The sequence below is a fragment of the Chionomys nivalis genome, chromosome 6, assembly GCF_950005125.1.
Source record: "Chionomys nivalis chromosome 6, mChiNiv1.1, whole genome shotgun sequence".
NCBI lineage: Eukaryota > Metazoa > Chordata > Mammalia > Rodentia > Cricetidae > Chionomys > Chionomys nivalis.
In genome coordinates, this window is record NC_080091.1 from 11,198,960 (window position 1) to 11,214,715 (window position 15,756).

Sequence of the window (15,756 nt, forward strand, 5' to 3'; positions counted from 1 at the left end):
ACACTTCCCTGGTTTAGGGGCTTTTACGGGGCATCACCCACTGTGCCCACATCACACTGACCACAGCCTGGAGTCACTCAGCTCCCCCCAATTCCCTTCTCTCACCCCAAAATGCACTAACCCCGTGCTGACTCCAGGAGTCCCCCATCCTGCTCCCAGGGTCTGCAGCTCCCGGAGCACAGCCCTTCCATATCCCCCTCCCTCAGAGTCAAAGCAATCCGTGTCCCCTCTGCAGCTCAGCCCTGCCCGATCCTGCACACCCTCCACGTTTCTCCAATGCTGGGACGCCCAGACCTGCAGCCCTCCCACGCACGACGTCCCTTCCTGTGCTCTACAGTCACACCCATTATACAAGGAACAGACGCTGGTGATGGCGGCCCTGGGGGCTCACGGTGTCCTTCCTGCCCCACAGCAAACACGCAGTACACTGTGCCCTGATGAAACAACCGGACTGAGCGGATTCAGCTACACACCAAGGGCGGCCACCATTTAAGATGTGCACGGACAGAGAGATGACTGTGTCCTTTCCTGTCAGGACAGGACTCGTGGGTGGCAGAACCCAATCAGCTCAGAGGCAGGCAGGGCACACCGCACTGCCAAGCCAGGCGGGAGTGCTGTCAGCCTGGAACACACTCATCTTTCTGTGCGACGCCTCTCCTAACCAGGCCGCACCTTGTGTAGGGAAAAGGTCCTGACGCAGAAGGTGGCCAGCTCCATGGTGTCCAGCAGGGTGACCTGGATGAAGCCGTAAGTCTCTGTACCTCGGTTAGGCCAGTACTGGTCACATTTGATCTGTGTTGGGATAAGGGGAGGTGGGTGAGGAAGGGCGGTGGCTAGTGCCCTGGGTGCCGTGGGCAGGTGATGAGGGGAGGTGGGTGAGGAAGGGCAGCGGCCAGTGCCCTGGATGCCGTGGGCAGGTGCTGCCCATGGTCCTCACCCGTGATTTCTCCTCCAGCCGCGTCATCATGACCACAGTGGCCGACCGCTGCTCCCACACCATGCGCCAGAAGTCCCCGAAGGTCTCGGGCAGGGGCCCCTGCGTGGCGATGTACGCGTTCTGCCTACGGTACCCGTCCACATAGTTGGCGTTGATGTAATCACTACCCACGATGCCTGCAGCCGGGCAGGGTACCAGGAACAGCTTTGTGGGGGCTGCCCAACTCACCCTCTGACCCGATGCACTCTGGCCCTCTGTGGCTGAGGTGCTGGCCCGGCAGCCACCTGGGACTGATCTTTCTCTGCTGGGCCCACTGTGGCAGTCGGTCTCTCCTGTCTGCCACACGCCTGTCACTGTGGTACCCTCCCCCACAACGTGACAACCCAGAGCGGGCAGAGGCTGACACAGACATGTGCGGCCCTTCCCCCACCTTCAAGGGGCTGCAGGATGACGCGGGAGTGGTCATAGGCGATGACGTTGGCATAGCGGTTCTTCGGCTTGTTGGCCTCCAGGTTTGAATGTTCCCAGGTGAACTGCTGCCCGGGGTCAATGGACTGTAGGGGGAGGGCAGGCTCAGGACTGGCAGGGCTGGGGTGCTGGGGCATAGGTCAGGGAGGCCCTGCTGTAACCCCAGCTCACCTCATATTCCTGCGAGAGCTTGAGGCTGTCGTTGGCTTTAAGTCTCTCCATGTGCTCGGCCATGTCTGCGATGGGGATGGGCGGGTGGCTGAGCATGCCTGTCGGGAGACAGACGGCTGAGGGTCAGTGAGCAAGATGGGGGATAATGTCCTGGTCCCCACACTGCCCAGAGAGTGTGAGACTCTGGGCACTTGGAAGAGCACAGCAGATGTCAGTTAGACTCAGACTCAAAACCCTTGCTGGCTGGAGCTCATGATGGGGGGGGGGGAGAGGGAGAGAGAGAGAGAGAGAGAGAGAGAGAGAGAGAGAGAGGGAGGTGGCGCACGCCTTTAATTCAAGCACTCAAGAGGCAGAGGCAGTGGATCAATGCGTTCATGGTTGCCTGGTCTACACAGCAACTTCCAGGACTGTTACACAGAGGAACCCTAACTCGAAAATAAAAGTGCGTGCACAGCACAGGTGCCACAGAAGTCCCAGCGTGCACTGCAGGGCAGGGGCGGTCAGTCAAACATGAGACTGCCCGCTCGGTAAGAAGCATCTGACGATGGGACCTGCGGAAGTCTGAGGCCACAGAGGGAAACTCAGGGCTCAGCAGGTGCCAGGACACCTCCAAAGGACTGTGTGGGAAATGGCCAGGATGACCCCTGAAACCCTACCTGAGGGTGGGGGCACAAAACTGCGGTTCTCCTGCCCAATCCACTGTTTTCTTCTGACTTTTTAGGCCGCCACGTAACTGGTAACTGACCTCGCTTGGTGATGAGAGCCCGGGGTGCAAGAGGCCCCGGCACAGCAGCCCCACCCAGCCGCCCCCGACCCCAGGGCCAGCACACACCTGGCGTCTGGAAGTTGATTCGCCGCATTTCCACAGGGTCCTTGGGGTGATGCGGGGCGAGGTCGGCATTGTTCAGCAGGCATTTGGTGCGGGGCTCAGAGTCCTTGCGTTTACTTCATGGAGAGTGAGTGGGACAGACGGCCCGGGGTCAGCACATGCACAGCGGAGGGTGCCCCTCAGGGGTGTGAGACTCGGGGGAAGGGGCCACTACACTCAACAGTAATCCCACGGCACCTTGATCCTACACTGAGCCTTAACCTCGGTCTAGCAAAGCCCCAAATGCTAACAGAGCCTCAATCCCAAATAAAGGCTGGATTCCATCTGGGGCCCCAATCAGGACTGAGCCCAGCTCCTCCCACCGTTGCCCACCTGCCTCAGACTGTTCCTCACCTGTCAGGTTTGCTGTCCGCAGGCCGGAGGAGATGAAAGAAGAGAAGACCACGTGAGAGGTGTGAGTGTGCCCTGCTGTGACTACAGTGGCTTCGCGACCCTGCTGACCCTCAGTCTCTGGCAAGTGAGGGCTTGCCGTTCATGTCTGGACCCCACTCCGAGGCTCACCATGGCTCTCTGGGGAAGGTGTGGTGGTCCTGCCCCTCACGCTGCCTGCGAGGTCCCCCACCCCCTGCCTCCTGCCAGCCACAGGGCTCACTTCTTGTACAGCAGGATGGCGATCACGATACAAATGATGAAGACCACGGCCAGCACGGGCCCGATCACCCAGATGAGACCTTCCTCACCATCCACGATGGGCTGGGGGTCGGGGTTGTCCAGCTGGAATGGGTCTGAGAAAGGACTGGCTGCAAATGTCTGCAGGGGAGCGGCAGGAGAGCTGCCGTCAGGACCGGTCACACACTGGTCTGCCGCCTTTTGCCTCCCCGACTCTCTCTGCTTCTCCTGAGCCCATGAGTGATGGGGATGATGGGATACCTTTTCTGGAGTGCTCCTACTCATCCTTCAAAGCCCCTGCTCCCAGGGTCCTTCTCTCTAAAGGATAAGCCCTTGGGTCCCCCACTGCCAAGTCCCTCCCTCTTTCCAGGACTGACCAATTGGGAGCTGATGAGGCCTCTGCTTGGCTTCAGGGATCAATTTAGGTCAACCTCACTGAGAGGTTCCCTTGTCCATCAGTTTAGTGGGGTGACTGGGGCAAGCCAAAGTCCACTGTGCCCCCATTCCCACACCCTACTTCCAGGCTGGTGGCCAGGCCTAGCTGGGATGTGGGCAGGCACCACGGAGGACTTACAGGCTCATTCTTCTGTAACACCGCAAGCACAAAGAGGACATAGCGGTGGCCTGGCTCCAAGCCGCGGTTGTCAAAACCGCCATATTGCTTCTGGTTCCCTGGATGGAAGACGGCTGGCAGGATGGAGAAACGGGCGGCAATGTAGGGCCGGGGCACTTCCAGCTGGCGTGAGTGGCGCAGGCTGCGCCTCTGCAGCCGGGAGATGTCCTGGATGAGCTGCAGAGACAGTGGTGTGGCGGCTCAGTGCTCCAGGGGTCAACATGAGCCACAGCCTGGTTGTGAGCCGGCCTGGGAGAGGGGAGCACTGGCCTCACCTCTTCCAGATCCATGTCCTCAGGACTACCCATCAGGATCGGGAACTGGCCGCCACGAGTCTTGCGCAACGGGACCATCACAATGAAGTAGTTCCTGTGGAGGAAGTTTGGTGCTATGTGTCCCTTGCCCACGTAGCCCTCTACTCCACATCCCAGTTCTGGGCCACATGCCTTCTGTTAACTTCCCTAGTTCTCGAACTCCTGTGTACCCCTCAAAGTCCAAGTTTTAGTGCCCATGTGCTCTTAAATCCATTTCCCCCTGCTCCCAGGAGCACTTCTAGTTCCTCGCTGGGGGCTCCTAGCCAGGCCCCCATCAGTCCGGAAGCACAGAATCAAATCCTCACAGAGACGCTAAGATTGCCCCGTGAAGGGTCAGGCTCTGTGGGGACAGTGCCATGGGGCAGGCTCACTGATCCGTCATTTCAGTAAGGGAGAAAACGGAGGCAGAGCCTGTGTGGGGACAGCAAAGGACCGGGTCACGCGGGGAAGGGAGGCGTACTGCACTGCCACAGGGCTCTGGCCGTCGGGCAGGTAGACCACGATGAAGCCGTCGTTGTCAGGCTTCGGGGCGACACCAGGTTTGCCACTGAGCATGTTGAAGGCGGTCCTGGCGGTGACGGTCTGCTGCAGGCCACCCAAGCTGCTGCCACGGTTGGTGAGCACGAAGTTATAGAAGGTGTGTGGCTTGAGGTGCGTGATCAGCTTCTTGGTGGTGCGGCCATCCACGTCCAGTGTGAGCCCGTTGTACTGGATCTGTGGGCGGGGCCCCCGTGGGCGGGGCTGGCTCAGCGGGGCAGCTCACAGCCCGTGGACCCCAGTGGAGCCACAACCTCAGAATGCTCACCATGAGCTCAGGCTGGCTGTCCTGAAAACCCAGGCAGAGTGCTGACACCCTCCCAAGCCTGACTGAGCTCTGGTCCTACACTGAACTTCACATCCAACTAAGCCTTGATCCATGGCCAAACTGCAATCTCCACTAAGCCCTGAAGCCAGTCTGAGGACCAACCCAATTGTTCCGGGCCATCCCTAACGGCCCAGTTGGGCCTCAACCCCACAAGAAATCCTGGCTGCAGGCGGAACTCCCAGCTGAGCTTCTGGACTGAGCTTCAACCCGAGGTGAGGCCTATCACCGACTGAGCCTCCATCCCAGGCAGAGGCCCAACACTGACTGATCCTCTTCAGTCTCAAACCTGCTCAGGTCCCAAACTCTTCCTTAACCCAATCTCAAGTTTAAAGGTGATTCCTGATCTTAGACGGAGTGTCACCGAATCCCGACCTCGGTTGCTTTGCCAGCTGATTCCAGCCAGAGCCTGGGTGTCTCCCGCCCGGCTCTCACTGTGGTACCTTATAGGGTGTGGGCGAGTTGTAGTTGTCGGGGAACTCCCAGCTCAGCAGCACTGACGTCTTCATGATCATTTTCACCCTGAAGTTCTTGGGGGAGACTGCAGGCGGCAGCAAGCGGGGAGAGAAAGAAGAGAGACCAAGTAAGCGCTGAGCCAGACCCAAGGGGCCCTTGGGGCGGCCCCTGTCGTCCCTGCGGTGCGCTGTGCCCTCGGCCTTCCTGCCTGGCCCGGCCCTGCCTGCCCTGTCCCCAGTGCCTGCTGCTGCAGAGACGACGCCGCTGCGGAGAGAAGCGGGAGGGGCGTGGCCTCCAGGGCAAGGCCGCCGAGCCGCATCCCACCTGTGCCGACCGGAGCCTCGGGCGCCTGGGCTGAGTCCGTGGAGGCCGAGACTTACCTGCGGGGAGGGGCGGGCCGGGGCCGGGGCGGCGCCTACCTGGGTCCCGCGCGAGACTGTAGCGGAGCGGGGGTGAGAAGGGGCCCGGGCCGCGGCGCGTGTGCGCTCGCACGCGCAGCTCGTAGGCCGTCTCCGGCCGCAGCCCCTGAAGCGTGAGCGCCGTCTCCGCCCCCGGCTCGGCCGCCGCCGCCAGTTCCGTTTCGGTCGCGGGCCCCGGGGCGCCAGCCTCCCGGACGGACACCGTGTACTTGACGATGGCGCCGTTGCGCTCGGCGGGCACGGGCGGCAGCCAGCGCAGCAGCACAGAGCCCGCGGACGCGTTGCCCGCGGCGCCCAGGATCTGTGGGAAGCCGCGCGGGGCGTCCTCGGGGATGCTCAGCGCCGCCGCCGCCTCTTCTCCCAGCCCCGCGCGTCCGCGCGCCGCCAGTCGAAACACGTAGGTGGCGCCCTTGTGTGCAGGCGCTGCGAACCGCCGCTCCCACGCCGCTAGTTCCAGCGTGGCCGGTGCCGCGTCTTCACGCCCAAACTGCAGGCGGTAGCCGAGCACAGGGTCCTCAGCCACGTCCGCGGGGGGCTCCCAGCGCGCCAGCAGGCTGCCCTCTGGGGTCTGCTGCACCGACAGGGTGGGGCGGCCCAGCACTGCGGGGAGAGATGGTCAGCTGTCCCCGCGGCCAGAGCCAGGCGCGTGCCTCAGCCCGTCACTCAGCCCCTCCACCCTGACCATGCCCCCAGCCCCTCACTGGGGAATCCTAAATGGGGCTCCACCCTGACCATGCCCCCCAGACCTTAAGGTCTAGTTCTTAAAGATGCATTTTAGCAAGGACTTTTAAGCAAAGGCTTGGATTCCAGGGTGGGGCACGAGGACATCTCTCGAGCATCCTTTCAACACTGGAAGCCTGACTCCCACACTGCTGCTGAGAGACAGCCAAATAAGTAGTGTCCAGGCAGAGGGCCGGACGAGGACAGAGACAGACACCGGTTAGCAGTGTCTGGAACCTGGAACCTCCGAGAAGAGTCCATGCCTTTCCTCTCTTGGTCCCACTGGCCTGGTACGTCTTTACACTATACAGGCTTGAGAATCATGGGGACTGCTCTGGGCCTGTACCTGCTCCCTTGGTCACCACCACCTTCGGCTTGCTGCGAGCGCCATCGCCTTTCATGGTGTACGCGGCTACCGTGATAGAGTAAGCAGTCTCAGGCTGCAGGTTCGTGATCACCATTTCCTGTGAGTGTGGACGGGAGGGGGTGTCAGCAATGGGGCAGGCTGCTCACCCTCTCCCTAAGACAAAGACGGGACGTGGGCAGACACACTGGTGAGCACATGCACAGATCACAGCATGCAGCGGCCACACCCTGTCAACTAGATGCATCCTGGGCTAGGCTATCACCAACAGGTCCTCAGAGCCACCAGAGTGCGTGAGCAGCCATCTCAAGGGCGCGCCCACTTCTGTGAAGCCAATGAAGTCTTCCCCAGCCCCTCACTCCCTCAGCTCCAGTCACAGGGTGTCCTGGACGCCCCAGGCCTTGGCATGGCTTGGCCTCCCTGAGCCCACTGAACTTTTAGAGATGCCCTAAACGACTTGAGAAATGCAGTTATGCTAGCTGGAGTTTTGAAAGTCACTTGTGAACCGCAGCCGTCTCATGCTAAGATGCAAACTGCAGACTTCAAGTCAACAGCTGCAGAGGTGCAGGACTGGAGTGGGAGTCTGGCGCAGGCTGTGCAGTGAGGCCTGTGTCAGACACAACCCCGCACTGGAGCGCCTCTCCACCCAGACCACCCTGTGCCTGGCCCCTCTCCTATCCAGGTGACAGTGTGACACGGTGCTGGGATACAGTTCACTCACACCGCACCCACAGTGGACGTTCCAACACATTGGGTCCTGTTGCCCCCTTCCTGGGGACTTTGGTCAGCCTTGGCCACCAACCCTCCTGAGCCCACAGCACAAGATCTGTCAACTCTATAGTGGTGACTGACATGTCTTGCACACAACCTATGCACACATGCAGTGTGTATTCTTGTAAGCAGGGGCACACGCATACACACACACACACACACACACACACACAGCATGCCTGGCTGCAGAGTCCTCAGGAGCACAGGAGTGGGGGATGGGGCAGAACACAGGCAGGAAGGACAGAAGGCGTCCCCTGGAGCCGGAGAGAGACCTCTGCAAGCCCCAGCCAGGTCAGTGGCAACTTTAGACCTTATGCGGAGCCCTTGTCTCCTGCCAATCTGACTGAGCAGCCCAGAGACAGGCAGTGCCAATCCACACGGCTCTGAGCTGGCAGCCTGGCAGCTGTCCTTCCCCACCCTGGGTCCGTCAGAAACTATGGAGGGCACGTGAGGGACCACGGGCGTGCAGACTGCACAGTGCGGACAGCAGGTGGCTCGGGAGACTACTCACGTATTCGGCAGTGTCGTCCATCTCCCACTGAGCGGGAGGCGGTGGCGGGGGAGAGAGGAGGGACGTGAGAGGGGGGCCAGCAGTAGAGTGGGGAGTAGAGAGGAAACAGTGCCCAGGCGCCCCTGCCACCCCAGCCGTGTGGCCCACCTGGGCATCTGCCAGCATGATGTCCTTGATGCGCGGTGGCCCGCGGGCCTCAGCGCCTTCCATGCGCACATAGTGGACCTGGTAGCCGCGGATCTGCCCGTGCTGCCGGCCGGGCGTGGGCGAGCGCCACAGCACTCGGATGGCCGTGGCGTTGAGCGCCTCCGCCTCCACCTTCCGCGGGGGCGCGCTGGGCACTGGCGGGCAGGAGGGGGGCGGCGGGGCTGTTACAGGGGCACTAGGCCCCGCCCCGGGCCAGGGTACTGGGAGTAGCTGGCCCGGGAGGGCGTGGCCCCCTCCAACCCCTACTTTCCCAGGACCTGCTGCTGTACCACACAACGACCAACGCGGCCCCTCTCCTAGGCCCCATTCTTAGCGCTTGTCCCCCTCAGAACTGATACACATCTCTGCAGCCTACTGATGGGGAAACTGAGGCCTGGAAAATGGAACCGTGATCCCAGGTGATCACAAAGCTGAGACAGACTGGGCGGTCAGTCCAAATGCATCGTCCCCTGGTCTGCTAAGCTGGGAGCCTTTTTTCTTTTTTCAGCTTGCCATCAGGCCCAAAGCCTCCCTCCGGGCACTGGGCACCGACTGCTATTCACAAGTCCCACGTCCAACGATGCTCCGCTCTAGCATATCACTAGCCTGCCTGTCACATGGTTTTCCTGCTTCAAGCTACATGGACTCTTGAACAGGCCACCATGGGTATATGTTGGTGGAGGTGGCCGCCTGCCTCCAAGGCAGGATGATGCAGGACCACGAAGAGTCTAAAACTCAGGTTAAGGAGGCCACCTTAGAGGCGCACCAAGGGAAGAGGGTGCCCCAGGCTCAGGCTACCTGTGGCGAGGCCCCCTGAGATGCAGCTTGCTCCTGGCTTCCTGGCTCCCGCTCTGACCCCAGCCCTGGGTCCGGCCAGGGCCGGTGCTTACCATCTTCGTCGGTGCGGACGACCACGGGCGAGCTCTCGGGCCCTGGTCCCACCTCTGTGTAAGCCACTGCGGTGACACGGTACTCCGTCCATTTCTCCAAAGCTTCCAGAAGGATCTGAGTGGTGGTCGGGGGTATGTTGTTCACCTCCTTGGGGTCCGGGTCCTCTGAGCCCAGCGGTCGGTAGCGGACGCTGTAGCCCACCAGGGCCCCGTTGTGAGTTTCTGGCGGTGGCGGGCGCCAACTTACCAATATGGCCGTGGAGCGCAAGCTGGTGCACTTAACGTCTTGAGGGGGGGCTGACGGTTCTATTGGGGAGAGCGTGGGGGCGGGGAGGTGGGATGGGCAGGGAGGGCAGGGACAGAAGATGGGAAAGAGAAAATAAAAAGATGATAACAAAACAGAACGAACCAAAGGGAAATCGAACCCAAAGGAAGCGGGTGTCAAACAGAGGTGAGATGGGTGGGAGGGCGGGCGGGAGGGCTGGCCAAGAACTGCTGCACTAGCTGTGTGAGAGACAAGGGTGGTGGGGAAGGGGCTTGCCACTGGGTTCCTCTAAGTGCTGGAGACGATCCTACTGTGTGTCATGAGTATAATGCCGGCTTCGTGGAACAGGGAAAACAATTACTGAGCATCCTCTTTGTGCCTGGTAATAGGACGACGAAACCAGAATAGAAGCTCCATACACTAAGGACCTACTGTCTGCCAGCTCCTTTACAGAACAGGAAAATCATTTCCCAGATTCCTACTATGTGTCAGGCTCCACAAGGTTGCTAGGACACTGTCATATCCTTCAGAGAATGGCAGAAGTCTAGTTCCTGCATACCTACTACGGGCCAAGCACATACTGGCCCATAGTACACTAAGGGATGTACTTAGCCAGGCACCACGACAAGGACTGCAACTGAACACCTACTAGGTGCCAGGTACCCACAGGGCTTAAAAGAATGGGAGCAAAATCACCTATGGCCCCCAGACCTATTATATACTGGGCTTCATGCCAAGGGGAGAAGTCTACACACAGGTACATACTATGTGCTGGGTGTTTGCCAAGGGGATTAGCAATCAGATATCAGGGTCCTACTATGTTCAAGGCGTCACACCAAGATGTCTTAAGACAACAGCAGATTTACTTAGTCTCTGAACATCTCCTTCAGGCCTTGCATGGTGCTGGGGTTAGAGCATACAGTGCTTAAATACTCTCATGGTTCATCTATGTACTGAACACTGAGCCCTGAGGCCACCCCACAGCCAACTCCAGACACCACTGTTCCCTTGGCCTCACTCAAAGATGGGTGTCTTGAGCACCTCATGTGCGCCTGTCACATGCCAGGAGTAACAGCAGAGGCACTGTGCACAGCCTGTGAGGGCACCGGTTGTGTGCTGGGCACTGGGCCAGGTCTCTGAATACTGAATACCCACTGTGTGCCAGGGCCCCAGGCTAGCACTCCTCACATGGTAAGCACTTACCCATGTGATGGGTATTACACTACTGCTAAGTCAGAAAGTCAGACTGCAAATGGAAAATCACCTACTGTGTACTAGTTCTGTGCTAGGGGCTCTACTGAAAAGAAGTCTCCATACTTTAAGCACATACTATGTGCCAGATGCTAGCCTAACAATTCCTGCATATTAAACACCCACTCTGTATAGGTCATTGAGTTAATAGGCTATATATACCAAATACTTAGTGTGCCAGGGACTGGGCTAGTAGCACCCATACATTATACTTACTATATGCCAGGCACTGACTGGGCTAACAGTGACCACCCATTATGTCCCTACTATGTGCCAGACATTACACCAGGGTATTTACTGAAGAACAAGAACAATCCCCACATGTTAAATACCTACTGTGTGGGCACTGGACTAACGGCTCCCACGTATTAAACAGCCACTGTATGCCAGACACTGGAGGAATTGTCTCCATCATTAAGTGTCTACTATGCATCAAACACAGTTTGTTATGCCCTGTGAAGCATTAAGAGTGTTCATGTATTGTCAGATACTCTTAGGGGCTGTAGCTTAAGCATTTACAGGGTGTCTGTCCATGTTGTAGGGATTTTATTAAATCGAGTTCTAACTTTCACATATGAAGTAACGACTTTGTGTCAGGTGCCATGATTCGACCCTAGAACGGCGCAATGCCAGGGCTTTGGCAGGAACTGTGCTGAGCAAACCGGAGCAGAACAATTCCTTTTCAGACCAACACGGTCCAGATGTGAGCTCCTGTGTGCTGTGTGTTAAACATCAAGCCAACTTTTCCTTTTTTTGGTTTTTTTTTTGTGTGTGTGTGTGTTTGCTGTTTTTTGTGTTGTGTGTGTTGAGACAGGGTTTCTCTGTAGCTTTGGTGTCTGTCCTGGTACTAGCTCTTGTAGACCAAGCTGGCCTCGAACTCACACGCCTGCCTCTGCCTCCGAGTGCTCACTGTGTATGAAGAGGCTTGCGTACTGTCAGACCCCAATGTGCGGGACCTACGATGCATCCAGCGTCAGATCCAGCTTGTCTCTGATGGCTTTCATTTGTGATTCTATCCTGATCTAAAGGAGCACCTACTGGCACTGGGCAGGACAGTGGAGAGCCACTGTGTGCCTCACAAGGGCTCTGGGGACACTTGCAGCGCTAGTATGAGTCAGAGGGCAGTCTGTGGGAACGACTGACAACACACGCCACGCACCTACTGTGCTGACACTGGCTCTCTGTGGCCTTGTCTCCTTAGTATGGCAAGGGCTCCCACACCAGACTCACGGTCACTCAGTCATCACCTCTGAACCCTGCTTCAGGCTATAGACGAAAACCCAGCTGCTGGGATTGTCGTACTCCACCCCGGGTGCTATGCCTTAGCTCTGAATTCTCCTGGAAGCCCAGGGGCACATCTCATTCTGCAGGCAGTGACCCGCAGTCTTAGGGAGAGCAGGTGCCAGCCCACTCAGATCGCACAGTTCAAACCTAGGCTTGGCTGTCAGTTATGGTGGCCTGGTTTTGAGCTGGGGACCATAGACCTCAGTCTGTGCAGATGGCAGACAGACGGCTCATGGGCCTGCCCCTGTTGGCAGGGTCACCTGCATACCCGAGTCTGGCATCTAGTCAGTGTTGCTGTGTGCATCCCCTGACCATGTCAGGACCTAGAATCAATCACAGCTTCATCCTCAAAGATGGTGACTGCTGTGGGCCTGGGAACGACCTCCAGCTCCCCTTCCTGAACACTGAACAGGAGCCATGGGATGGAGCAGGGCCATTTCTTGACCAGTCACCCCAATCCAAAGTGCCCTGGGGGAGGGGGGTCAGGCAGGGATGATGGAAACAAAATAAGCCACTGGGGATGCACTGGAAAGGTTCTTCCGCTGTGAACCGGAAGAAGATAAAGATAAAACCAAACCAAAATAATAAAACCAGAGTGAGGGTGATGGTGGTGATGATGGAAAAAAATCATAAAAGAAAGACAGACAGACAGACAGACGCCTCGCAGAGACGCCTGGTCTTTACCTACCTTCCACTCCTTCAAGCGCTAACTTAACAGACTTTCTTACGAGAGGGAACGGCGCCGGCTACAAGGCTATGAGCTCTTGCTGGCCCATGGCCGGGAGAGCCTCTCTGCAGCTCCCGGCTGGTGAGGGACGGCGGGGTCTGGGGACCCCCGGAGTGGCCAACGGGCAGACCTGCACCTACCCTTGACAGGGCCTAATGAGCCCACAGCCCCGGGGACACGCCTGGCCCTGGGTCTTGGGGTGAGAAGTGGGGAGCCCGCTCCCCCACTCCCTGTCCTGGGCCGCCCTGGAACGCACATGGCTGGGCCGAAGATGCTTTCTGGGTGACCTCAGAGGTCACGACCTTCACAATCCAGCCCAACCTGCATGGTATCTCAGGAAGGGACATATGTCAGAAGCTGGACAAGTGTGTGTGGTGTCCAGTCAGAGTTATTTGGAGGTTCCTCTGGGCCATGTGTGAGGCCCAGGGAGGCAGGGGTGACACGCAGGGTGGGCTGTGTTTGTGAGTCGCTTGAGACCGGCTGATACTCACCTGTGGGCCACCTCTACCGGCCGCTCGGTGGCCCCAGGCCCCAGGCCACCCTCACTGACCTCCACCTGATCACCACCTCAGAGCCATCTGGGGCTCCGCGGGGGGGGGGGGAGGCTGGCAGGGGGACCGGGTCTCCACAGCCCCTGCCCCTAGAGAAACCCTGGCCCAAGTCTACAACACCCTCGAGGGACCCGAGACCAAGTGCACACATGGGGAGTGAGGGCACCGCGAGGCAGATGCTTCTAGAACCGTGTCTGGTGGCTGAGGGAGCAGGGGAAGTGCAAGAAGCCACAGCGGCAGGGGCTATGCCAGCCGAGCTGAGGGGGGTAACGGCAGTGGGGACAATAGGGCCACCATGTGGCCCAGAGATAGCAACCTAGTCACAGCTGGCTTGTCTATGGCAACAGGCCAGGCAGGCCCAGCAAACTGCTTTAGGGACCAGGGACCCTGTATCAGGGTCCCCCAAAACGGATATGGCTCTGAGCAACTGGGCCACTGGGGACCCTGTCTTGAGGCTTCTAGAGCCATGTCCCTTTCGGGGTAAGAGCTGAGGGGGACCTGACAGAGGCTGTCATGCTATCTCCTCGGGTGACGGTCTTGGGGCCCTGTAGGGACTTTCTGGGGACAGACTGATTCCACGTCCAGGAAAAGTCGGAAGGAACCAGTGGCTGAGTGGCCGTTCTGTGCTGGTCTCATCCCCATGGGGAGGCCCACCCTGCTGTGGGGAAACTGAGGCACGGCAGGCAGACACGGCCAAGGCTGAGGCAGGCCAGGCGGGAGGCACCCCCACCCCCGCCCAGGGGCTCAGGCCAGGTCAGTGGCCACTGCGCTCCCCCCTCCCCAAGGACAAGGTGCCAAGAGACACGTACTGGCCTGCAGCGTGCGCTGGCGCACGACCGCGGTGAAGGCGCCCAGGCCCTGCGGCGAGCGCGCCGCCAGCCGGAATGCATACTCCGTGTTGGGCTTGAGGTCCTCCACCACAAAGGCCGTGGTTGGGTCGAAGGTGCGCCCCACCTGAGAACAGATGAATGGGAGTGGGTGGGGGACGCAGGGGCAGAGGGGTAGAGAGAGGCAGAGATCCGTGAGAAGTGAGGAGCCGGCGCTGACCAGAGGTCATGGAGGCCAGCGCGGCTCACCCAACCCAGCTGTCGTCTCCCGCCCAGCCCAGCCAGCCCGGGTACCTCTCGGCCTCGGTCGCCCTCCCGGAAGAGCAGTTCATACTTAATGACACTCTCCTGCCTCGGCGCGCTCCACGAGAGCCCAATGCTAGTCTCAGACTTGGCCTCTGCCCGTAGGTTCATGGGCTGGCCAGGCACTGAGGGAGAAGCACACAGGAGGGAGGACAAGACGGGGGAGGTCAGTCTCTCACATGGGCTCCCCGACTCCCGGCAGGGAGGGGCAGGGTTCAGGATGGGTGGCCCTTTCTAATCACTGCAAGGAAAAGAAAAACAGAAACTGCCTGGGGCTGGGTATTTATTCTCATCAATTCTTTTATTTTGACAGTGTCTCTCCATGTAGCCCAGGCTGGCCTGGCATTTGCTGGGTAGGCCAGGTTGGCCTCAAACTCCTACAGATCTGCTTGCCTCTGCCCCCTCCTCCTGTGGTGGGGTTAGGGGTGTGCACCACTTATGTCTAGAAATGGCTGCAATTTGGCAGTGTGTGGGACCCACTCCCCAGACCTCACCTCCCTGCTGCGTCTTGACCTGGATGGGGTCTGACAGCGGCCCATCGCCCACCGAGGTGAAGGCCAGCACGCGCACGGTGTAGGTCTCGTCCTCCAGCAGGCTGCCCACGGTGGTCAGCAGGCTGTCATCCACATTGTGCTTCTGCCAGTTGCCCACCGGGTGCTCGGGTTCCATGGTGTAGTAGACGCGGTACCCGCGGATCAGGCCGTTGGGCTCCACCGGCTCCTCCCACTGTACTATCATGGTGGTCGCGCTGAGCATGCGTGCCTGAACGTTCCTGGGAGCACTGGCCGGTGCCTGCTCGCCTGTGCGGGTCACCACTGACTCGCTGGGGGGACCCTGGCCGATGGAGTTAACAGCCGACACCCAGATCTCATACTCGGAATTGGGGCTCAGGCCCCCGATGCTATAGCGTGTGGTGGTGATGTCCTCTTTGATCTGATACGGCCCGTCCTGGCTTTTGGACTTATACTCAATCACGTAGTAGGACACTGGATCGGGGTTGCCTGAGTCCCATGTGACGGTGATACTGGTGGCGGTGTTCTCCGTCACCACGGGAGTCCCAGGGGCTTTGGGGAGAGCTGCAGGAGGGAGGCACAGTGACTTGAGTGCACCCTCACACACACCTCAGCTTCATCAGCAAGCACCCACCGACCTCAGGTTGGCACTCGCACTGCTAATGGCTGACGGTCACACCGCCATGCCAGACAGGAGGGAACACAGCAGAAGTTAACAAAATTACAGGGCCTCAGGTAGCCCAGGCTAGCCTTGACCTCACTATGTAGATGAGGATAACAGGCACAGGCCACCAGCCCAGTGTTTGTAGGTGTGTTAGAGCTCACCTGTCATCTCAGGTCTTGAGAAGCCGAGGCA

At 59.3% G+C, this 15,756-nt stretch overlaps 1 protein-coding gene across 9 annotated transcripts in view; it reads right to left on the bottom strand.

The window, feature by feature from the left end:
• Ptprs (protein tyrosine phosphatase receptor type S) overlaps positions 1-15,756 on the bottom strand; it is a 58,639-nt gene that overhangs the window by 4,260 nt on the left and 38,623 nt on the right. For 2 of the 9 annotated variants that reach the window (XM_057771414.1, XM_057771415.1), the window contains exons 8-26: positions 14,883-15,464; positions 14,380-14,513; positions 14,068-14,212; positions 9,181-9,486; positions 8,252-8,445; positions 8,105-8,131; positions 6,805-6,922; positions 5,739-6,338; positions 5,307-5,404; positions 4,462-4,715; positions 3,963-4,056; positions 3,649-3,864; positions 3,058-3,215; positions 2,799-2,810; positions 2,409-2,521; positions 1,577-1,674; positions 1,368-1,491; positions 938-1,113; positions 673-792 (exon numbers count right to left, since the gene is read on the bottom strand). In XM_057771414.1, the coding sequence (XP_057627397.1) occupies positions 673-792; positions 938-1,113; positions 1,368-1,491; positions 1,577-1,674; positions 2,409-2,521; positions 2,799-2,810; positions 3,058-3,215; positions 3,649-3,864; positions 3,963-4,056; positions 4,462-4,715; positions 5,307-5,404; positions 5,739-6,338; positions 6,805-6,922; positions 8,105-8,131; positions 8,252-8,445; positions 9,181-9,486; positions 14,068-14,212; positions 14,380-14,513; positions 14,883-15,464 (3,569 nt within the window). The remainder of the gene's footprint in view (positions 1-672; positions 793-937; positions 1,114-1,367; positions 1,492-1,576; positions 1,675-2,408; positions 2,522-2,798; positions 2,811-3,057; positions 3,216-3,648; positions 3,865-3,962; positions 4,057-4,461; positions 4,716-5,306; positions 5,405-5,738; positions 6,339-6,804; positions 6,923-8,104; positions 8,132-8,251; positions 8,446-9,180; positions 9,487-14,067; positions 14,213-14,379; positions 14,514-14,882; positions 15,465-15,756) is intronic. The other 7 variants (XM_057771419.1, XM_057771420.1, XM_057771417.1 and 4 more) reach the window with 7 other exon arrangements.